We start from the raw sequence: 26,368 nt of genomic DNA, 5'->3' as shown, positions 1-26,368 counted from the left end.
CTGGACATTATAGTTTTACAATTTAATTTTATAACAAGTATTTCTTATTATTTTTGTCCTGCCTACCTGCCTCTTTTGAAAAGATCCTTTGAAGAGTTCTTGGTAATGCAAAGTATTTAAAGACTGGCAGGTTTGATATAATGAGGTAGGTACCTCAGTATGATATTCATTTTTAAACAAAATATTAAATAATTTATAAGCATTTCAAATGTTTGTACTACAATGCAGATTTCTTATGCCTAATCTCTATAGTCTATACTATTACCCATACAAGGAATAAAATACGTACGTACCGTATTGTTCAGTATTGCTTCTTATGATATTGATATAAAATTTTGTAAAAAGCAAGAGTTTTAGGAAAATGTTAAGCTTAACATAATAAAGTTAATGTTAACTTTTGCTTAACTAGTGATAAGTTATTTTATGTTCTTTCGATCTTGTCGTTCATATTTTTTTGTTTAAATTAACATAGGAGTGTAGTGTGTAGTAATGTTGCTATAAATTTTTAACTAAGCCTGTAGTGTTGTATCACACTGTACAAGAACTTCTGTCCTACTTTAACTTGATAATTTTTAAATATGTATACCGATGGTGTTTCGAATGTCTATAAATAAATTAATATATAGGCGTTAAGTACAATGACGAACGTCACAGTGTGATAGTAACTCTCCCTTTGTAGAGACAATTTGAGCTATTGCCACCGTGCTGCTTCGATGCGGATTATCTTTATATATTAATAATTGAATCCACATATGGTCGATTTTCATTAAATGAGCTTATGAGACAGATTAAGTAAAGGGTATTCAGTAATATACGTATTTGAATCCGTTATATTTCGTGAAGAGTCAACTCTTCTAACCACTGCGGCGCTATCTCAGTGTAATATGCATAATAAAGCGTTTAGAAATCCATATATTTTCAAAATAATTATTACATATTTAATCAACGAAATATGTCGTGTGAAATGTTGAACATTTTCGAACAAAGGGGCGACAAAACAGTCTGACAGCACACTGGTCTGTCCTTGTCCATTCATTGTTACTTGGAATATAAATGCTGAACGGCGACTGCTTCCTCACCAAGGTACAGAGGCTATAACAATTCTGTCTTGGTTAAATAATACTAGTTTGATTGACATAAAAATGTTTGGTTTCGCGTTCAGAATATTTTCTAATGAATGTTGTAGTTTTAGTTTTACTTAATGGTAGGTAGGGTTATTTGCAAGCCAGTTTGTGTAGGTACCACTCACTTAACATGTGTTTTACTACCGAGACGCAAGGTTTGAACGTTGAGTGAGCCAGTGTAACTAGTCACAAGCGACAGGATATCTCAGTTACCAAGGTTGGTGGCGTGTTTGCGATATAAGGCATGGTTAATATTACTTACAGTGCCAACGAGTGGTGGTGACAGGCCATACAGGTGACCCATTTTAAATAATCAATAAAGCTTTGCTTCTGAAGTGACGTAATACATTTAATTTTGTTTATTTATTTTTTTATTTCCTTCTATGGGCCGTGGTGATCACTTTACCTATAACTAACCAGATAGCACATTTGCCCGTCCGCCTACCGTTGCCATAAAAAAAGTTTGATTTTACCTAGGGGATTACTATAAGGGCGTTCTACAGTTCCTTATTGAACAAAGAGATGGCACCTCGTCTGACATGTATGAAAATGTCTATTAAAACAATTTACCTGAACAAAGTGCAATTCTTATAATGGAAGGTATAGAAAACAAACAGCAAATTTTGTAAACTATTGGCGGAAAATATCGAAATTTTCATTAAGAATGAGGCCAAAATTCATGCATGTATTGTGTATATATATATGACTTTAGATCTAGATATATTATCAGGGCATAAGATATATATTTTTACATGCAAGTTACAATACTTTCTTAAAAGTATTTTGTTATGCTCCTTAGTTATTTACTAACCTTATACATTTATCATAATTCATCATAATTTGGGACGATTTGATAGAAAAAGTTATATTATTTAAGTGTACAGTTGCTTTGTTTCAAAGCGTCAGATTAGACTTATAAATGAATATTATATAGATGTAAAAATGTTTTTTTTTTTTTCATTTAGGCGGTAATCTCCGGAACTGATGATTCATTAACAAAAATGTTTTCACTAGTAGAAAAGTAAATTAGTCCTGAGTGCTATAGGATATAGATGATATTTGTGCGAACTAATTTTCTTTATTAATAAATAGCACATAAGAAGCGATTTCGTTAAACACATGTACATAACAAGCCGTATTTATTTTTAACTTCAATTGAAACCATTAAATCAAGTAAATGTCGTTCATTTACAGAGATTAGTATAAGCAGCGGCATCCGTATTAGTGTTGTAGACATATACCTTGCACGTATTATGTATAAGTAACACATAAAATACATTATCGGTTGGTACATGGGATACTTTTTTAGCTTTGTTGCTCATTGTGTGGATTCAAGCCTTTCGAAGATTTTATTGGTGATAAATTTATTCAAGTCTCATTATGTTTAGAATCAGTGAGCCAGTTAAATTACACGACACTTAGAGTAATTACCGGGACATAACAACTTGGATCCTATAGTTGACGTATTAACGGTATAAGGAATTGTCTATATTCACGAGTGTATGGTAAAATATGTCACCAGGTGAAACATTTGCACGACTGCCTTTATAAGAAAACTAATAAAATGCATTACACTACATTACGAGCTAGTACGATTACATGCATAATGTTTTATCTGTATTATTAAAGTTACATGTACATGTTAATTGTTGAAAATGTAACGTTATCCAATCGGTGTGGTTCATATTATAACAAATGAAATGATTCATGCAGTAGTTGATTTATTGCTGATATTTCCGGCGTTGTTATCGTATCATGATATTTGTAGAAAACAGACAGTCGATTAAATTAATTTTATGCGGAACCCGTCGATGATTTCAAATTGTAAAAGGACTTTTTAATTATTAAGTAAGTATATCGCGTATATAATAATATTCCTAAATGCAGTTGGACCGTTTGATTTGAATGTTGTTCTAATCCCCTTCTATCTTAATACTTTGATTATAATAAAGTTGTCTTTTGTTTGATATATTGACGAAAAATTTACGAATAACATAATGTACCTATAGTTTTTTTTAAACTTAGAATTCTGTCATACTGAATGAATTCTACATATTTCTTGATGATCTTACATGATACGACCCAAAAAGAACGTTTCATTGGTACATTATTATTATTATTCTACATTATTCGTACCAACGAATGCCTTTTGAAATTACTAGTGCCAATCCCGACTTCGTACGGGTGAAATAGGCTGCTTTCAGATAGCACCTACTGGGTGCCCCAATCAAAGCCATTCAGGGACACTAAATTACACATTTTTTTTTAATCAAAATCTGTCCAACTATTAAAGAAGAGTTCGGTGTATATAACACAAACAAAAGATTAATATATAATATAAAGATATTATACTTCATAACTGGTTTAAAGCTACAATATTATAATTACATAATAACCAAGATCAGTTTATTATGTATAACATTTGAATGAAATTATGAGATGTTAATGAAATGCACGCAGTGTTGTGTTGAGACTTTTGAATAGCACGGAAGGTAGATTTCGCCGGAGCATGGCACGGTCGGTCGAGCCGCAGCCGCAACAGTCTTGCGCAAGCGCTTGCGTCAGGACTCAGGGCCGAGACATAACTTAAGTATTTCACTTGAGGAAACCAAATCAATCGTTTAATTTTTAAATAGAATTTAGTTTCAAACATCTTCATTGTTTCTTCGATCTCATTGATAACTTGCGTGTTATAGCAGTATTTAGCACAACGCTCGCAGTGTTCCGCAATGCGCGTATTAAACGGATGTTCAATGCTAACGCTAAGCTAAATCATTTTTTCATCATCTTTGCAATAACAAGTTCAATTATAATTAATTCATTGCGGAAACTATTCTATTTTTTTCTTATACTGTCGTCAATTACTTCTTAAGTTTGATAGATAACTGAGTTGAGAGGCAAGATCGTGTCATTGACATTATCTGAGCCTAAACGATATGCCGCATTAAGTATGACGAGGCTGCTCCGTTTTTATCAAATGAATAATAACTCTTCCTCTTTAAATAACACGTATCTAACCCGATTTAAGTTATTTATTCTGATAAATAACAAACAATTTTTAACAAAAACAAGATGGAATTAATGAGTTCGCAAATATTTTATGGAATATTTCTCTGCATATGAAACGTTCAAACAATTTCTTACCTTTCTAATGCATAATGTATATTTATAATAATTTAGCGTGGAAAGGCGCACCCTTGTGGGTTATACATCAAATCAAATCAAAATACTCATTTTTGTACACCAATAAACACATACATAAGTCACATTCAAGAAAAATGCATAACAGGCGGTATATTTAAAATAGGTACTTCGACACTACCTCAATGATGTCATATGTAATTATTTGCCTTAGAAATAGTTTAAATAGGAGGAGCATAATTTGTTACACATTGTTGTGAGTAAACAAACATCAGTGTTGCCTTTTAAAATAATTTATTGTTTTATATTTTTAATATTCGAATTAGTTGGTTGATTTTTATAATTTTTAGTGATGATGGAATGATGTAAAATTATTTAATATAAAAAAGGTTGCATTTTCATTAGTTTATCAAAAAATTTAAGTATTTTTTTATTTAATGTAAATGGACTACACTTATTTATTGGTAGCCAAAGGAAAAACTACAAACAGTTCGGAATAGAAAATACTTCCACAGACATGAGAAGAAACGGCGAAAGAAACATAAGATTAACAATTTTTAATATAATAAAAAAATACGTAATAATAATTTAAATTTATTTCAAAACATAAAAAAATAAATGAGAAATTGATTTTCATACATTCATAGTTACGTACATATCTAAGCGTAATAAAATTGTTTATTGTATTATGAACTCGCTTGTAAATTACAAAGCAAGAGGTCGTCAGCTATGTGGTCTACAGTACACAATAAACAACGCGATGATAAGTGTTAACTGAATAATTGAATTAATAAGAATTAGGTCCGAAAACTGGGTCAAGATTATTACTGCGTGTATAATAACAAAGACGCATCGTAAATCATGTCTCACCGTTATTAAAATTTCTGATACATCAGTTTTATATTTATTACAAGCGACCCGCCCCGGCTTCGCACGGGCGAAATTTATTATTAAAGATAATTATATCATATAAATATAATTTTTCAACCATCTAGCACTCAGCAATAATTTAGCTATTTACATACAAACAAAGAAATTTTACCTCTATAATATTAGTATTGACTAGGTCCTTCGCGTATATCACTCGCGTTAAACTTTGCAGCGCTCATTATTGTCCCGCAATAACGTAGGTCGTAGCATATTATGTGGTCTATAAACCTCCTCAATAAATGGTATATCTAAACCAAATAGATTTCTTTAAATCACATTGATTCAGAAGTGGTAGTTAGCGTGTTCATGCAAATATATTCTTCGGAATTATTTATTAGTAGATGTAGATGACATCAACATAATATACTAATTGCATCGAATCTATGCAATTTTGTTCTTTACGACAAGCTATTATCTTATTATATTATATTTATGTGTAGTGATTTCAAAGTATTTTCATCGTACGTAATATATTTTAGTTATAGTTTTGGTGTAAGTTAGTACCTACTTATCATGTGAGAATTAGATGTTTTAGATTAGATAAGATAAAATACTAACAAAAGCCATTCACTGTGAGGGGTGATCCATAACGTCAACACATTACTTTATATTGTTACAAAATACCTCTCATTTCCCTTTGCTGCGTAATGTATTTGACAGGAAAGAAACGGGTAACTCCTTAGTTTCCTCGTTGGTAATATTTAATTAAAATTAACCTTAAGAGTCTATTTTAATAAAATGTATTTTGTTGTTTATCATTTAACCCAGTTGGCTCCGTCTCTTTGGCGGTTCCTAATTTGCTCTTACTACCTGTAATATTGAATTCAACCGCTGGTCATTTATCGGAACACTATAGTTGGCTAGCCACGGATCCGCATTGTCGTGCGTCGAACGATGCGGAAACGTAAAGTGACCCACTCTACTCTTCCACTTAACCGATGCAAATGTTAATTATTTACGTACCTCCTGAATTAATGGTTTAGATCCACTCTCTTTTGTCATTTTACACAATCATTTATCTTATTTAATACACAATAAAATAACTTGTGACGGTGGTGGATTAAATTAAATATATATTTAAAGTCTATAATAATGTAACATCGTAAACGGTCGAAGTGTTATTCTTTAAAGTACCAACAACGCACGCTTTTTATAATTTGAAGTAAATAAAAACTGATATTTAACCTTTTGACGGTGACAAAAAGAGGTTAAAAAAACATTGATGTTGTGACAGAGCAAGTTACATAATCAATTTAGATAAAGCTTTAATAAAATATAACAATGTTAACAAGAAGGTTAAGTTTACGTAATGAAAACAATTTCAAAAATTCAATTCGAATTATTTTACGAGAAGGTTTCCGATCGACGACAATCGTTTCTGGTTTCCTAGTAAATATGTGTTTCAACTTTTATCGTCATCCCATTTACCATCTAAAGCGTTTATACAAGAACATTGAATTCAAACTTTTCACGTCGATATTCTTAATTTAAAGCGAGTGAAACTGTGAATCACAGCTACTCATTCAATTATATTATGTACTAAAACCTTATCCAAAACGCACTGCATGTAGTATTTTCAGATAGGCAATCCAAAAAACGCCTTCTCATTTCTTATATAAATAACAGATGATTTATCATTAAATACAAGATACTATATATTTAAGTTAAGCAGTTATTATGCGTGGATCAAATCTTAAAACAATCATTCGAGAAACTTGAAATTTCGTATACATGGAATGAATAAAAGATTGTTTCTTAATTATAAAATTATATTTGGTTTTGTTTTAATGTTATTTTGGTGCACTGTGTGGTAGGTATATTGTTAAAAAAAACCATACGGTATGTCCAAAATCCTTGCTATATACTGAGTCACAATTCGAAGGAAAATATCCTGAGTTTTCAGTGTCCTCATTCTATTTTTCAAGTTATGGAAGTGATAACTCCTGAAATTATTTGCAAAAGAATACGTAACTTTACTAAAAAATATAGGTTAGGTTTTTTTATATATAATAAATAAAAATTAACCTAACGTATATTGGCGCATTCTCAGGAATTTTTTCGCTGCGGTAGCGTTAATACGTTAGTACCAAAATCCTTGCTATAATACTATCTGTATTATGATTATTATTTTAGGTTATGAAAGTTTTAATTCAGACGCAATTGCAGTACCTTGACCTATACAAATTGATTTGTCGTAGTGTTTCCGGATACATTATTTGTACAATTCATTAATGTTCAAGGCCAGCATGTCAAAATTAAATTAAGGGCCGAATTTTCAATTATCAGTTACTTTTTTGGACGAATAAGTCTCACATTTTGATAGACAAAAAGCATTTATTCTATTGAAGACATTGACAAAATATATTTGGTTTAACGAGCGTAAATAGAAAAAAAAGGCAAGAAATAGAAAAAAGTAAATAAAAGCACATAAGTTGACACTCTAAAATTTTCATGATTATATACCAATTGAAAGGTATTACGATTAGCTGTTAAGTAGGAGTACCAGTCAAGATAAGTCATTATAACAAATAGGTAGCTGTTATTATAAAGAGTTATATAAATATGAAATACTAGCAAAATCCAAAAAAAAAAAAAAGCTATCCAAAAAGCTCATGGATTACTTCTTGTCAGCTAAATAGTGCGTTAAATTCCTTGTTTTTTGTTTTTCTTTTATAATATGTAGTTATTGTGTTTGTAAACGACGATAGCATAGGCCAATAATCTTTTTTAAAATTGTATAATATATTTTAGTTTCAACTTAATTTAAACTTTATTTTACATGTTGACACCATACACTATGAATGTTATGTACACTTGTAATCGATGTACATATCAGAAGTTGATTTTCTTTTTTTGGATGTTGTGTAAACCATCAATTAATATGTATATTGTTAGTGTACTTATTAAATAAAAAAAAAAATAAAAAAATCCACTGCTTTGTCAGCATGGAATTCAGTTTTCGATGAAAATGGTCCAAAATCTGTTATTTCAATGAAAATAATATCTTAATGGACTATGGATATAAAATATTGAAATTATTAGGTATCACGGGTTTGGTAACTCACAAACAGGAGTATTAAACAGGTAGAAGCTTTTTTCTGTCATCAAAAATTTAATGTACACAAGAAGATTAATTGTTTGGATTGGTTCATTTTTAAATATTAATCAAATATTCGATCAAGAATTCTCCAAAGTTAATCAAATAAACATCATATTTGGAGTTCACTAACAATGTAATGTGTGTCTGATACTTTAAAGACTAAAAATTTATATATGTATTTTAATTGCTATTTAAATTACCTTCTAATGAAAGTGGTAGTAAGGTGTTTAATGTTTTTGTGGTAATGTGTTTTACCACATCAAATTTTTTATTATGATGAAATTAAATCAGTACTTGAATTAACTACATTACCTAGTTGGTAACAGACGCCTCAAAGAATCTTTTAATATCACTAAATAACAATAAATAAGGATTGCCAAGGTGATTTACCCTTTATCCAATTTTTTTTTTTCAGGTTAGATAATTCTATAATTGTATGGTTGAGAATTCAGAGTATTAAATAGAATAATAAAAATTTTAGTATTTTAGCTTTTACATATTTCTTTGTTGGGAGGTAAACATAAAAAAGAGATCAGATGTTGTTATTAAATTTACAATACTGCATTGGTTATGCAGTAAAGTTACCCTTGATTTATTTATCATAAACTTGTTCTTTGAAGCATTGTTTTTAAACAAATTAAATAATCAAATTAACAAAACGAAAATTTTACTGAATAATAACTATCACATCTAGAATACATTAAATTTATTATGGCAATTTTTTTTTTGCACTTTAAAGTTGCAATGGATTCTGACCTTTGTTTCATTATGTTTATGTCTTTTCATCTAGATACTTTCTAAAATCTATAAAATAACTCATTAATATGTTGCTACAAGGTTGTTACAACTAAGAAAATGTCAATATCGATACATTTATCATGTAATTTTTACCTATGATTATAATTAGATTAAATATGCAAATAAGTAAACATATTTCTTTCATTCTTGTGACAATATATGCAATGACATAGTTATATTTACATATTTAAATGCTGTAAACGTCAATATGAAATGAGAGATTTGTTTATGCTGAAGGTTTGAAGCTTTCGACGTTAGTGCTTACTTAATGCTTACCTAACAACAAAAGCTTATCCGAAACTAATGCAAATTGCAAGATAACTTAGAAATATTCACAAAGTAAGAGAAAAATTGTAATGTCTACTTACAATCTCTGCTATGACTGGTTATCTGCAAAATGCGCACGGGTAAAGAAGCCCAAATCTCTTTGTGAAAGGTAGCACGGCACTAAAATTTTTATGGCACTAAAATATTTTAAATTAAAGCCTGAATTTAGTATCCGATGCACACAACACGCGTAAAATACGAGATAGTTTGATCGTTTATAATGAAATATGTCAACAAATTTTAAAATTTTTAAAGAATCAACACTACACAACACACAGCAAAATCTCACTGACTATAACTTTTCTAATTTCTATAGTCTCTGGTATAGAACTAACGTGAAGTTAACAACGAATTAAAGCAAAACAATCGGTGAACAGCTGTTCTTTAGCCTTACTGTAGTGACATCTAGTGGCAAATATGTAAATGAAGTTTTCCCTAATTTTCAACGAGATGGTGCTAGTTATTGTTTACAAACTTATGTCAATAGCGACATCTGTTGCTATATCTTTTATTTAACTTATGAACTGGTTCTCAGTATATTCACTAGGGCGAGCTTTGGACGTAAATGAAAATATTACCAATTACATAATTACGAATATAATATAACACAGTAAAGATATAAATAAAATAATGCACACTACAAAAAATAGTATACAGTATACAGTATTAAGGCAATATTATCTTATGCTAGCCGTGTGATATGGGATATGGCGTATGGGTTATCCAGTCTGTAAAATATTATATAGAAATCCAACAAATCTTATTAGGAAATTTAGTTTTTTTTGTAGTTGAGTTGAGTTTCCGTAATATGATACATTTATAAAAACGTCTCAAGCTCAACGACTGTATTTTACTCATAAACAGATGACTTAAATGTGAAATCAATATTTCTAATATCAAAAGTTAAGAATTTCGTCATTAATACAATTTTTCATTCCCACATGTGATGATTACCTCACTCTTATAATCCAATATCACGGCAAATCGGACACGACCGGAAAGACTTTCGGTGCAGGACCAACGGCTTTACGTTATTTTCGAGGAATGGAAGCGTAAAAACTTTTGACAGGAAACCTAGTGAATTTTTATCAACCATACCTAGGGTCTGTACCACGAATTCAGGATTTGCGGCTACAAGACCAACGAGGCAGTCAAATAGTTATTTTTTACTCATAAAAAGAAGCCTAAATACCGATTTCTATATTTCTAAGTTTCAAAATTGATGAATTCAATAACAAGTTTCACCCTTTTAGGTGTTCATTTATCAAAAAAGCTTCAAAAACTGTGTCTAACTTATTAACATAGGCCTAAAGATTTCTGTATTTTATGTTATAAAGATTTTTAATTTTTCAAACATCAGAAAATACGAATATTTCTACAAGCTTTCATCCTCCATTCACTTAGGGTTCATAAAAAAAATTGTGCAAAATTTCACCCAGTTTGACCCTCCGGCTTCGTCGGTGCGTTGTATATAATATGTCAGTTAGTCACTTAATTTTTTTATATAAGGTGTTTAATTAGATTATAGTAGGTATTACCACAAAAATGGGCTAGATAACAGTGTTTTAACCCGTCCCGGGGCATATGAGGAATTATACTCTAGACCAAGAGATAGACTATCTAGACTGGATAGTAAATTTATTTAATGTTACTTTTAAATTTTGAATAAAGTAAATTGTGTTGTGTCGTTACTCACCTTTGTTTTTATTGTTCTCATTGAATATAAGCTTTTATTTATGTGTATGCGTAAATTGTAATTTTGGCCATTTAATAACATATTGTGTGTAATATAGGATGAATCACTTTATAAAAGTGGGTTAAAAGTATCAAGTTCTATTAAATCGGATTAATTTGAAAATTACTTAACCTGTTATTTAACCGACGCCTTACCAAGAATGTTACCTACCATACTACATACCAAATCTCGATTATTCAAACATCTGTTACCTTGTTCAGAGAAGAGCAATTTAATAAACTTATACGCCTTCAAAACTATTGTAAGTCTTCAGCTTAATCTAGATTTAGTCTTTCTGTAAAATACTTTTTCATTTCTAATTTGCTTTAGTCGAAATACTTAAATTAATTTACTATTTAAAATCTCAAACGACGTTCTTGTTACTTTGTTACTTTGACGGGATACAATACTTATAGTTGTTATGTTTTAATTGGTGATAGGGTTTTGTGGCCTGTCTAGTTAGGTACCACTCACAATAATTAGTTGTGTTCTGTTTGGAAGGGTGACTGAGTCAGTGTAATTACAGGCACATGGGACATAACAACTTAGTTTCCAAGGTGGGTGGTGCATTGGCGATGTAAGGAATGGTTATTATTTGTTACTGCGCCAATGTCTATGGCGGTTGTTACTACTTACCATAAAGCGGCCCATTTGGCCATTCGCTTAACAATATAATGAAATAAAATGTTGCTGTGTTCGTATAGTCAAGATATAGGAAATTTTGGACAAAAGCTCACAAGCACAATAAAATTATACCCTGTGGAACAACCAAATCAAAGTTTATTATTTAGCATAATTCAATCAAAACGTTTATGAAATGGATCGATCGCAGCAATGTCATCATCTCCTGTGCAATATTTGTTAAATCTCACTTTACTATTTATAGTATAAAATATAATGCATCACCGATGTTTTTGTAAAAATCGTCAAAGGTTTTTTTTTGTACGCAGCGGATCTGTCAGTACCATTAGCATTTAGCGACCTAACAACCCGTATAGCGGCTGGAAACCAATCTTTCAGTAAAAGTATTCCCAAGGAGCCCTCATTGGTTGTCAGGCAGATGGCCAGTCCTAAAAGACTGTCAAATTCTTTCTTAAAGGGTTTTCTAGCACTCTGTATCTGTCAGGTATATGTAATAAGAAAAAGCGAACGGCGACTTTAATACTTAAAAACAAAGGCTTATTTTGAGGCAATTTTGGTAAAATTGAGGAACCTAATCGTGTATTGCCAAAAAGTAGTGTATTATGCGACATTGCCCACTAAAATACATAATTGTGTACATTTTAAATATTACAAACTACGAAAATATCAAAACATCTAATCAACGTAAATCAACTTTTAAGATAGGTACATGATCTGGTCGGGTATAAAATACCAAATTATTATCATGCAAAATAGCTTACGAACTATTAAAAAAAAAAACATAAATAGGAAAGATTATTTAATTAAATTATTCTTAACATGTAAAATGTATGAAACGTAATATTATTATGTACATCAGCGGTCTTAGACTTTATTCCGTACGTATTCATTGTCGATATTTCGGCAGACGTAATTTGTAATACAAAAACGTGGGCGTCGTCTTGTTTGTAGTCTTTACGGAGTGTGCGTGTGCCTTTTGTTAGGCGCAAATTGTAACAGTCTTATGTCATTTTGGCCACGCAAATTGACGTAATTAGAAATTACATGAGCACTAAGCAAGTGCTACACGAAACCGCGACCAGCCGTCCGCAGCCATCAAACCGTTACTTAAACACGTTGATCGAGAAACTATAAGTAATTGTTGCGCAATGTATGGTTTTTCTGCATGTTTACCTTATATGCTTGTTTGTTACGATATCGTTTATAGTTTATAACTATTTAGAATTTTTTAGTTCTTACAAACTATTAATCTTATGAAATATATTTATTTATTATGTATACATATATTATTAATAATAAATATATTACAAAGGATTTTTTGTATTATATTAATTGATATTAATTTACATCGAAAAAACTTTTTTCCGTATTTTTTTATAATTTAAAATTAAATTTAATGACGCTGTTTTTAATGAACGCAACTTTAGAGTGACATTTAGATATAATTATACATTTGACTATGAGTAGATTTCAATCGTTAATTACGTAGAAATTGATGGTTTAAATACGAACACGTATATGTATTTGTGATTTCGAAATTCCTTTGAGTTGGGTCCATTTACTTAAGCATTTCTCAAATAATCTAGGAGGTCGACAAATACTGACTCAGGCATACTGACTATCAAATCGTCGTTGTATAAATACCTCATACATATATTGTACTTATATAAGCCTGTATACTCACATAATATAATATAATGTAACTGATGCCTTTGCCGATCCAAATATGTCAGTATCATTAACAAAGTATTGTTACATCAAGGAAACAGAGTTAAAACTTACTATGAATCTATTTTCATGATGATCGTTAGGCAGATATTTTTTTCATCTATAGTTTCTACGGTATTGATATTTGTAATATTTGGTTGATTGGAGGATTGTACGATGACGATACACATGTGTCAGATTTTCACTCATATCCATGTTTCCTTATGAGTTTTCCTTTACCGCTAAGCAGAAATTCGAGGTATCATTCCACCTCGCCTCTTGTTTGGAATAAAACCATTATAGGTTTTACAATTTTACTTTAAATAAAAGTAAAATAAAACAAACCAACTTTTTATTTTATTTTTATTTTAAAGTTATTTTTTTTTGGCTACGATGAGAGTTATGTTCTTTAAGTCAAATGTTTTGAAGAATATCGGTTTAATTTTTGATACATCCAGTGTAAGTTTCTCATTACAAAACACTGGTTAAAAATATAGGACTCTAAATTAGATTGTTTCTCCGTTTCTTATCTGTAGAATGAGAAAAATATGATGAAAAATCAGGCACTCGAATTAAATACGTACTCTCAATTATAGTATATATTGATGTACCAAGTTACTAAATACACACTCAAAATACATATTGCAGAAATAAGTTTGTTTCGTAAAATTTGCTACCTTATGAGTCGCTGACATGTATTTGACCTTTTTAATTTTAAATGCTCCTACACTAACTACCTTTACGTACCATTGTAAGCTTAGGTAGTAGTATTCCTATTGGGTAAAGTTTAACATGTGTCTATTTGGTGGCTCAATGAAAAACACTATCATTCAATACTTCTTAAAATTGCTTTAAATGATTACGTTATAAGATATTGTCAAATTGACATCAATGAGTGTCAACGATTCGATTGATTTTTAATGCTTTATCTTGACACACACGAATAAAAATGTTTACGTATGAAAAAAAAGCAATATGGCATATATCTCCCTGCGTAATATTATGAAACGTTATCGTGACACGGCTACTTTCGTGACCTGTCACTCGTTACAAAATTAATTTAACGAAGTTATGATCAGATTTTTCACTCAAATTCTAAAAAGGGGTGACTTGTTGTGTTATACGTAAAATACATTTTTTAAAAGTGTTTAATTCGACGAAAGTGTGTCATTGTTATTATTTTTATGATAATAGATTCACATTCACGGTCTTCATTCAGTCGAACGATAGGGTGTGGAACCCATTGGGTCTAGAAATCATGCTAAAATGATTCAAAAAAAACCAAGACCACGGTGTTCATAAAGGACTGGTCTATATTTATGAAAACAAAAGCGACCAATGAACAATATCAAACTGAAGAGCAGTACATCATATGGAATTAAATATGTTAAGGCAATTTCCTTTTATTGACTTTGTTGTGACTATAAACGAGTACTAACTAAAAACGAACATATGTATTTTTTAAACCGGAATCAATCGATACAAATTATCGATATACCATTTTCGCTTACCACATTAAGATATGGTATCGAAACTTGAGGGCCACAAGGTTTTATAGACCCTCCCTGCAATTATAAAATTTTTTGAAGTATTTCCGTGTTACGGAATTAAGGACGCCGGGTTTTATTTATTAAAGCAGAGGAGATGTATAAAAAAATAATTGCAAGTAATTTTTGGTTTTCGTCTCATAAGATTTCATTATGACTCAATTATTAAGATATTATAATTCCAAGATCTTCGGATTAGACGTTTTTCCATGAACTCTATGCGTTTCGTGTCCAGCATGAACTAGCGTGCACACCAGCTACCCTTCCACTAGGCATTACATTTGCAATCTATAAAAGAATTCGGTACGTCTTCATTGTCATCTGTGAGTTAGTGATCGCTGCAGTGCCGTGTTGTGTTCAAACAAAGCCCCCAAGGTAGTTTCTTTATAGAACTTAGTATTCATATCAGACACGTAATTTACGAATTGTGACCGAATTATATTGCGTACCGTTCTGTTATAATACAGTTGTTCTTATAAACAGTCACGTAGGTTGTAGCAAGAAGTTATTTGGAGCATTTGCAAATATTATTATTATTACTTTGTTAATTTTTTAACCAACTTCAAAACTCACTTCAAAAGTTTTTTTTTCGACTTCGTATTAGAATATATTTATTTTTTACTTCAGATCTCCGCAATTGATGAATTGATTTGGATCATTCTTTATTTGTTGGGTTGTATCATATAAATTTAGAAATAATAATCAAAACCAATTTTTTTTTTAAATTATTTATTATTTTTCTTGAATAGAAAAATTTATAGTCGCATACTATAAATTTCATAATTTTGTTTATGAATGATCTTTGAATTAAAATAAATTAGTATCGTTAGTTAATTTTGTGTTATATATACACAGATGGAATGTAAATCAATGCAGCACTGAATATACAGTCAGATGGTACTTCAATAGATCTCGAAGTGGGTGTTTACAGCGTACCACAACCGAAACATCAAAGCGATGTTTAACAGAAAACCGATAACTTCACTTCTATATACCAACAAAGACAACATGTAAATATATATTTACATAGTATGCCTACAATGATTTTAACTTATTACTTATTTTCGTTAGATATCAAACTCTTTGAATATAAGTAATTCGGTATACAATATTTTTGTTATTTCGAGGTAGTTTTAAGACGGGGTTAGGCCGAAGTAATATTTGGTGGACTCTTTAATAGCTTTTGACCCCCTCAGTTGATTTGCTTTTTTTAGAGTCAATGAGTTTTATGTTTTTTTTCAATTTTAATTGTTATTAAATTAAATTGTTTTAATTAATACTTAAATATTTTTTACATTTAAGTTATTAAGATAAATGCAATACAAGTCTTTTAAAAAAAATCCCTAATTAAATTTGTAGTGATAATTTCAATTAAATTTATTTTACTATCATATAAAGGGTAGATTTTGTAAAATATTGGAACGTAAAATAAAATAAAATGTGTTAGCATATTTTTAAAAGCAGCAAGGTCGGGTTACTCGTTCAGGCGAAGTATCATTGTTCAAAATAAGTGCCAAGTAAATCTAAGACGTTACTCAAGCAAGACTAACCTTGTTCGAAGATGTACCCATTAATTTTCACATATTATTCTTAAAGCCTTGTACGTTATACAGTTACGAAATAAAATAAACATAAAATTATAGAAGAATAGAATTATTATTATGTGAGAAAATATACAAACAAAGCGAAATAAGTATAAGTATTCAATATTAGAGGTATATTTTCATTAATTTTATTTATTTTATTTTGTTAGTAAAAACTTTTTGTTTTATGGTGAAATAATAATAAGATATGATAATAAAATACCTTTTATTTTCGGGTTATTGTAAATACCAGTAGTAGGTACTTATATAGGGTCACTTTCAATTAGACTGTTTAACATATTGTGTTAACAAACGTCAACCTTTGTGCATGGGATCAAAAAGGTTATGGTGCAAAAGGTTAAATATTAGTACTTTTTTTATTTAGATAATTACTCCATTGAAATTACTAGTGTTTTAAATCATGAAATTTATCAATAATAAATATAGTAATTCTTCTTTCAATGGATAAAATTTGTATTTTATTTCAATAGTGCCGTTGTAAGTTAAATATTATAAACTGCTGAAATTTAATTTGTTTAATTTGAATTGTGAATTGAATGTTTTTTCGTTTTCAATTTTTCATCGGATAAATTTTATTGATAACAGTTTTATTAACGGATCTATATTAAATGGTTTTTGTTGTCCATTGATATTCGTTATTGAAATGATTACTTAAATGAAGTTATAATTTTATGTTGTCTTCAACTAGAAAGGTGGAACATATTCGATGTCGCGTTGTAAATCCGTGAAAATAGTTTTTCTTTTTAAGAGTAGGTAAGTGTTGCGCTAAAAGCAAGTTCTTTTGTGTGCGCTTGTAATGAATGACGGAAATTTTAACGTAGAAATAGAGCGAAGTAATAGGATTTGTTTATGAACGGTGTTAACGTTCTGTTGATTATTGTGGAATATAAACACTTAGAGATTGTTTATGTTGAAGATTTTATATTGAATTGAATTGCATTCTTAATGACGGTTAATCGTGCCTTGAATTTATACACTAGAAACAATCTAAAACTTGTACTTATTTTCTCGCAGACGAAATATTTTTACATTTTCATATATTATTTTATGTTCATATAGCATATATTGCTCTGTACAAATTCCAGCGAGTGCGCTTCATATTAAATCATGCTTGGCGCCTTTGCCTTTACGTATGAATATTTCGTATTCAGTACATATTCTAGATCTGAATCTCTCCAACATTAGGTCACATTAGGCGCCGACTCCTGTTACGAATATCAAATTCTTACGATTTCTTTAATATTTTCGTCTTTCTCCTACGAAATTATTTCTAATAAAATCAGTAATAATTGTAGTAGTAGTAATAGAAGAGTATACAATCTATTTAATGTGAAAGACTGTTTTGAGCTATTTATTGTATGTATGTATGTATAATTTAACAAAATCACAAACAAAAAAATGCTTGATCCAGGTAATAAAAAAATTGTTTTTGTTTTAGGAAAATCAAATATGCAGCCCTCAACCATCATTGTTCTGGCTTGTCTCGTAGCAGCCGTCGCAGCGAGCGTGCACTACGAACATTACCCCGATGAGATGAATGTCCAAAACGTCCACGAGTCGCTGGGCGAGACGCCAGTGCACGAGAGGAGTGCGAGAACGAAGAGGGGTCTGCTACTTCTTAAGAAAAAACTTATCCTTGGTAAGTACTTTATTTAGAAGCAACAGCATGGTGGCCCATTTCTATGTACATATTAGTAGTGTGAGAGATGATCCCAAGGGTTTCGGCACTTTGCCCTAATGATCGCTTAAATGTGATGTACCTTGTAATTAAACTGGCTTATTCACTCTTGATGTTTCGAGTTAGAGTAACTATAAGTGGGACCCATCCAGAGGGTCTTGCACAGGGCCCCATCTGAAGTAGGTATACAGCTGGACGGTGTATCTTATTTTGTAATATAATAAACAATGTTCTTTATGTGAAAAATAATAAATTTTGAGAATGTTTTTTATTGATTATGAACGTTTTATGTTACTTAACAAAAATACTAGAATCATAAAATGTAGGTCATAACCAAGGTGGTATTTTAAACTTATAAATATTTTGATTAATATCGCGACGTATTAAAAACATTCTCTATTTAAAAAAACATATAAATATAAAGTTGTTAAAAATAACTATTTATTTACGTGACATTAATATTTCGCAGTATTTTCAAGCGTTAAGCCTCTTCATAACGATGTTCAAATGAGAACCTTGAACTAAATGGAAGCAATAATTGTATAAAATTGAACGTAATTAAACTTATATAGGTAAAATAATATATTTCGATGTTTTCTATGTCGTTGTTAATGCGATGCTAATAACATACATACTTGCTATATGCTAATAACATATATAGTTTATAACTAAATGTGTTTTTCTGGATGATATCGAATTTATCATTTTGTTAGACATAACCTATGAAATGTGGCCATGTTATAAAACCAAACATGTATATTTAAAGGAGACAAGTATTACAAGCACTTTTGAATTTAAATTTTACGAGATTAAATTAAATGTTAAAATCGGAATTATATAGATCCTACAGATAAGAACCGATAGTAAAATTAGTAGTTAATTTAATTTATTATTTAAACCACAGATATTAATTATATAAAATACTTTACACACCAAGTCCCTTTTTGTCGTAGTATGTATGATTGTATAAAGTAATACGTTTAAAATAATATTATTTACAGTTTTTATTTCGTTAGTGGTATTATAAATTTATAAGGTATTTTGTGTTACAGGGGCTTTAGGTTTGAAAGCAGTGAAGGTAGGAGCCGTCGGCGCCGGAGTTGTCGGTGCGCTCGCGCTCAAAAAACAGTCAGTGAAACCTCGTGTGATAATTCAAACTGAACCCCGGTACTGGGCTTTACTAACATACTAAAATATTATTAATTTTAACAGTGCATAAAAGATTTACTATCGTCAGACTGTAAAAAAAAATTATGAAAAGTTTATCTGGTAATTATTTAACCGTTTGCCGATAATATGTTCTACGGGCGCTTGATATAATCATATTAATTTTTAACTTATTAATGAAATTCACCATTACTTGGAGCTTAAACAATTATTTAACTTAATAATATTATTTATTTTTATTATTATATCACATATCATTTTATATTTATTTATTATATGCGTCTAATTTCATCGCTTTTCTCATATTACAGCTACGGGCCTAAATACGTCGAAGTTCACAGGTAAGATTGCTGAAACAAATTCTTTGAAATTGAATATGAGTTAGAGAATCAAGGGTATATTTTAAAATATGTTTTTAAAATATGCATACTTATGACATTACGCAAACTTGACTATAGATAACCTAATTTAAAATGTAAAACTTTATAATTATTATTCATGGCTATCTGTGATAAACAAAAAAACATCGGAGCTATCCAATGATTATTTAATTCGAAGTTAAGCGATAGTTTTACAATTCTTCAATTATTAACATTAGATTAATAATTAAATAGTTATAATGTTTCATATGTTGTTTACTGTGGAACATTTCAAATTTGTCACGTGTTGAAACGGTATTTCAACTGTCAACGTATAGAGGTGGCCAGAGGTCAAACCATCTAACGGATCGATTGATGCCGTTATAAAGTAAAAAAATTATAGAATATAATTAATAAGATATATCTATTATGCAACCTCATTGATGTTTGTCCGTGACACCATGCAAATGAAAGATTAACGCTTAGATGATTGTATCAATAGTAATTTTGTACTCGCATTGTTAGTTTGTATGGGAAAATTAACAATAATTTTCCAATTTATAATTATTTCGAAATATCTCTAACAGTTTAATATATATTTATTAAGGACTTAGTAGTTTTAAATACTGTATAATGTCATAAATATTGTTCGAAATGAAATGAAAATAAATATATAATCTGTAATATATATAAATGCGAAGGTAATTCTGTCTGTCTGTTGTTTTTTTCGGCTAAATGTGATAAAATTTGCTATGAAGCAAGATTGATCTCCAAGGAAGGACATAGGCTTTTTATGTCTAACAACTGACGACGAACCCCTTATACGCGAGCAAAGCTGCGGGCGGCAACTAGTTTATTATATGACAGACGCCATCAGAATGTATTGCGTTTGTTTGATCAAGTCTTCATAAAATCTTATGTGTGCTTCCAAAATATTACGCATAGTCTTCAATGACAAGTAAATATGATAGTTTGCTAATTTTGCGTCATATTCTAAGATGTATGTTTATGAAGCAAGGGCTCTTCGATAACTGGTCTTACATAATAGTGCTAACTATGAATATTATTTAGATTACACTGACTCAATTTGGGCAAAACCCATGTTTTATGGTTTAAAAGAATGCGGATCTCATGCTAATAATGTAATGTCACCGCGTATGTTTTTAAACGAGTGTAAATTAAAGGAATATTTTTTGGTATAAATTAAATATATTTTTATGTATTTTCAGCTGGTCCGGTTAATGTATTCGAGATTTCTGTTAAAGCATCACAAATGCCGTAAGAAATCAAAGAAACGTGGTAATATTAATGTTAAGTAATTTTAAGCGTTAAAGCTAAAGCCATTGGGTATTTTTAGTTTTGTGTAAGAAGTCGATTTGATACGTGAGCTTTAAATGTGTCTAGATCTTAAATTATCGTTATGATTATTCTCCCAATTGCCATACACGTAAATAATAAATTGATCAACCTCAATAACAAACAAAGGCAGTATGATATAAAGATTTATTGAATTTTTTTTATTTCCTTTATATTACTGAGTATTGTTATTGATTCCTTTTGTAAACATTAAAGCATTTTATTTACCTTTGTTTTGTTAAATATATGTATATACAGGTCTTAAACCGGTTTGCGATTACATTTGACTAAACATACTTTAAAAACAATCAGTAAAATTTGCAGAAGATATAGCAATATTTTTTTTTATATGTATAATAAATTGTTTGTAAATAATTATTTTACCGGTAAATTCTATTAAATAGTATAAAGTAATTCTAAATTTTGAATACAAGTAAAGGAAATAGGTGAGAATGACTATCCTGCCTTTGTTTACATACAACATAAAATTCTGTAAGAGCCATGGTGTTTTAGCACCAGTATAAAATAGTGATCGTGTTTGCTATAATATTTATAGCAAATCGGAATTCTGTAAATATGATGATACTGTTTTGTTTGTAATAAACGATTTATAAATAAAATAATTGATTTTTTTTTTCACTAAATTATTTTTTGTGATTTATTGTATTTTTTCACTAACCGTGACCCAGTTAGATTACGGGAATGAAACTCGGCCTACCTGTTAATTAACATGTGTTTAATTTGTGTTTGTCATTCATTTCATGGTCGATTAAAGAAAAACACCGGGAGGATACCTGCATGTGTAGGATTAAAATGAAACACGTTTATCTAACTACATTGAAGTAGGGTGTCTTTAGAGTTTGGATATTTAAATGTCTTGAATAAAATGGATCTTGACATTATTCAATTATTATAAGATGTATGAGATGAAAAATAAATTAAAATAGTTTAATGACACTTTTAATATAAAAAGAGGTATATTTTATAACTGAATTTTGCTAAATTTGTACACGTGTAGACGATTAATATATTTTTTTCTATAATCATCTCTTCTTCGTATCTATATATTATTATATTGTATGATATTGATAATACAATATAATATTGCCAAGAACCGAAATGGCTCAGTGGTAAGAATGCATGCGATGATTGCAGGGTCAAACCCGGGCAAGCACTGAATTTGTGCTCATAATTTATTTCGTGGTTGGGGGTGAAGAAAAACATCTTGAGAAAGCCTGCATGTGCCTAATTTAAAGAAATTCTGCCACATGTGTATCCAACAACCCGCATTGGATTAACGGGATGGAGTAGGCTGTAACCCTTCTCCTCAAAAGGGAGAGGAGGCCGTAGCCCAGCATTGGGACTTTTGTTATACGATATAAATATTGATGTATTACCTTGAAAGGATATATAAGGATGAAATCCCTTTGACAAAAAGGAGAAAATCAGGTGTTCCGTAAAAAACATACAAACAAAATAATATGTATTAACAACATATAACATTGGTAAACGGCTCTTTACAAAAATTGTACGATATACAGTCAATAATATGTTTTTATTGTCAATAGGTTTAGCTTTGAGTGATCAATGTATATATGTTAATACATATATTTTCTTTGTATGTTTCTTTACGGTTTCACGTGAAAACTGCTGTGCAATCCCGATTTCTTTAGGGTTAAATAAAAACTAAAATATTTCCCGATCGTAATAACATCTACTTGGTCCAATCTAAGCCATCCAGGGACACTTAAATACACACAGAAAACATATCGAAATCAGTCCAAAAATGTATGAGTAGTTCAGTTATGTAGACATATATATAAAGAAGATTATGACAATATAGTGAAAAAAGGCGGTACGGCCGTACCAACAGATAATAAAACTTAGTCTAAATAGAATGCATAAACAAAAGAAACATCACATCCACGATAAACAGTATATATCTGTTGCATAATAATATATAAAGCCCAGGAACAATATTTATTCAGCAAAAAGTATGTAAAAAAAATTGTATATTTCAGTGGTCTACAATTTTTATTGATTATTATAAAATTAATAATATGGTATATAAATATTAATATACAACTTTAAGTTTGTCGTTTCGTTAATAAAATCTGCAATTCACATTTTGGTATTCGGACCAATATAGCCGAAATGTGGCCGAAAAGATTGGCTGCTTCGTTACTAATTTTATAATATTTCTTTAAATGTAATTTACGTGACACCATGAACGTAAACTCTATTTTTTACAAGGGTTAATTTGGCAAATTGTTCTGGAATCAGTATCAATAATTTTATGTATTGTATCTAAAATATTTTTTTTGTTGTTGTTTTTTTATGATATAGGTCGGCGGACGAACAATGGACCACCTGATGGTAAGTTCTCACCACCGCCCATAGACAATGGGTAGTAAGAATGTAATAAAGATTAACCATCCCTTACTCGCTTTTCGCCAACCTTGGAAACTAAGATGTTATGTCACTTGTGCCTGTAGTTACACCGGCTCCCAAACCTTTTAAACCAGAACACAACAACACTGGGTACTGCTGTTTGTCGGTAGAAAATATCTGATGAGTGGGTGGTACCTACCCAGACGGGCTAGCACAAAGCCCTACCACCGAGTAACAAAATGTAAGTAAATGTTCACAATATTATACGTCTCAAATAATAATCGATAAGTTTTTTAAAGAAAAAACTTATAAAACAATAGCTATTTTTTTGTCTTCGATGTAACTTCAACATAACGTTTCCATCAATACACAATTTGTGCAAATTGAATTACTTGATGTAATTTTCTTATTTAATTAAATTTAATTGTCACATGGTTGTATGTTTATTCCAAAAGTAAATAAATCACATTTATTTGTTCTTTAGGTGTTTGCGCGAAGAAAAAACTGCGTTATAAAATATTTGGGCTCTTTGACGCTTACGTAAAGCTTTGAGTGCGATCTTAGGGGTGTAAAACTAAGGGAAACCCTCAAGTGTTTTACGAACTATGAGCCTGTGATATTTACTCTGTCGTAAACCAAAGGAACAAAGTAAATTTACTCAGCCGTGTATTCTCCCTTCATATTATTATATTGTCGGAAAATCATATCTTGGAGCTCTGCATATAAAAGTTTGACAGAAGAAAAAATCTAGAAAATTTCAAACCGTGGTTTATATTAAAAAGTTCACTCAGATACTTATTTCATTTAATGTACGTTAAATTATAAGTTTTCCTATTATTAGATTATCTTATAATAGTTCAATGATTTTGAATTTGGTTATATTTTGTAATCGTATGTCATTTAAAAAAACAATTCAAATAACATAAACGTAAATTTCGATAATGAAACGATTAAAACGTTAAAAAAATAGATTTACACGTGATAGTTTTATTATTCAAAAAATGTAAACAATGTTTAACATTGAATTGAATTTAATACATATGCATATGTTTAATAAATTAGCTATATAAATATTCCTTTGTATCTCAAAATCCATTTATATGTAATCCTTCTAATCGATATTAGCCACGGTAATCATTTTAAACAGCGACTCACCTAGTGTGGGATTTATTAGAGAACAAAAATATGTGTGCAAATACAGCTGAATTTTCATTATCCCTTACTCTCCGATCTTATAGGATGACATCCGACAATACTAGAAAGAGATCATGCACAGCACAACGGCCTGCGTACCTTCCGAGGTTAAGAAAAGCATAATAGTACATTATTTGAGCTTGGCTCCAACTTGTAGAAAAAATATATGTATACTAAATCATTTTCGATTGTCATATTGAAATACAACAAAATCCACGAAATTTATTTATCTATGAGAATGACAGTCTCCTTACAATGCCCTATATCCTATCTCAATAGAATCAAGTTTTCATCATGCAAGTCGGTCTTGTTTTTTTCAAGTAATCAGTGAACATGCTTAAAAAAGGCGTCGAAATTATAACCTTTAAAAAAGATTTTTGATATCGGCTTAAAAGTGAACTTTATTGCAATATGTCCTCGATGCTATTTCACAATAAAATATTATAATTCATTTCTTTAATGTATTTGTGTAAAGATACTTAATTTGACTTTATCGCATTATTTATATGTATGTTTAGTCATAACCGATTGCATGTTCTTAAGCCGCAGTATAAAAATTCAAGCCATTGTGATTTTTCATTAAACAAATTTTTATTCATTGTAAATATGGGTTTCTCTGATGCAGTCGTCATTAAGTCATTACACTTTCTACAAACAATTAACGCCTACCTAGCTGGAAGGTGTTATTGCACAGAAATTCAAAGGTCGTTTAAACACCCAAAACAAGTTTAGCCATATCTAGTAAAATGGCTCAAGTGCGAGAGTTGACCGTGATGAGAAAAGCAAGTATTTACATGGACCTTGTTACTGTGAGAGGTCGTTGACCGTAGTGAATGACTTTACTTGACTTAAAAGTGTTAATTAAAATACGATATGAATATGATGAATATGAACATATCATATATGTATTAAATAGCAAATTAAACTCTATAAAATGATAGGATTATTAATGCTGGATTTTTTAAATGTAATAAGTAGGCGGACCGGCAAATGGGCCACCAAGGTCCCTTGTACCTGTAGTTACACTGGCTCACTCACCCCTCAAATTGGAACACAACAATACCAAGTATTGCGTCTTCTTCTGTACCTAACCAGATAGGATTGAACAAAGCCCTACCACTGTCAAATTCGAATGAGAAAGTACCTTTTTTATAAAAAAGGGCCATTATATTCGATTGGGACCCAATATTGTACGTTAAGTACTTAACTATTCATGAATCCGCGACACGAATTTAAATAGTAAACTTATTACTATGGTAACTATGTAATTTAATTTGTGGAAAAATAACAAGGTTTAGGTCAAAACCAATGACCTAGTAGTTGTTTCCTGCGAAGAACAACCCTTGTATAGAGACAAGCTTCAAAGCCTGTAACCAAATTGGTCTAGGCCTTTCAGGAAGACACGACTGCTAGTAGTAACAACAACTGTACAAGATATCAATTAAATCGGATGACCGATGCGTTAACGCTTTGAAAACGAACAAAAACAAGCGTTATTTGTATGTATATACAAGACTAGCATAACCTGACAGATGTTTTCCTGTCTATGTATGTATTTATTGTCGTAG

The 26,368-nt window shown here is 30.2% G+C and overlaps 2 protein-coding genes across 6 annotated transcripts in view; one reads left to right on the top strand and one right to left on the bottom strand.

Moving 5' to 3' along the window:
* Positions 1–9,718, bottom strand: part of LOC125071086 (solute carrier organic anion transporter family member 5A1-like) — a 42,267-nt gene extending 32,549 nt beyond the window's left edge. For all 4 annotated transcript variants that reach the window (XM_047681212.1, XM_047681362.1, XM_047681452.1 and 1 more), the window contains exon 1: positions 9,462–9,718. The gene's annotated coding sequence lies outside the window, so the exon portion shown is untranslated. The remainder of the gene's footprint in view (positions 1–9,461) is intronic.
* On the top strand, positions 434–21,819 carry LOC125071334. 2 transcript variants are annotated; one of them, XM_047681574.1, is made up of 7 exons: positions 434–439; positions 12,705–12,706; positions 15,419–15,426; positions 18,094–18,294; positions 19,386–19,500; positions 19,812–19,841; positions 21,089–21,819. In XM_047681574.1, the coding sequence occupies exons 4-7, from the start codon at positions 18,105–18,107 to the stop codon at positions 21,099–21,101; spliced, it is 348 nt and encodes a 115-aa protein (XP_047537530.1). In that variant the 5' UTR covers positions 434–439; positions 12,705–12,706; positions 15,419–15,426; positions 18,094–18,104; the 3' UTR covers positions 21,102–21,819. The 2 variants fall into 2 exon arrangements, with proteins under 2 accessions (XP_047537530.1, XP_047537612.1); XM_047681656.1 differs by lacking the exons at positions 434–439; positions 12,705–12,706; positions 19,812–19,841 and having other exon boundaries at positions 15,388–15,426; positions 19,386–19,461; positions 21,089–21,809.
* Positions 21,820–26,368: the final 4,549 nt, after the last annotated feature.

This window comes from Vanessa atalanta, chromosome 1, assembly GCF_905147765.1.
Source record: "Vanessa atalanta chromosome 1, ilVanAtal1.2, whole genome shotgun sequence".
Taxonomy (NCBI): domain Eukaryota; kingdom Metazoa; phylum Arthropoda; class Insecta; order Lepidoptera; family Nymphalidae; genus Vanessa; species Vanessa atalanta.
The sequence above is the reverse complement of the archived record's forward strand: the minus strand, read 5'-3'. Positions and strand labels throughout refer to the sequence as shown.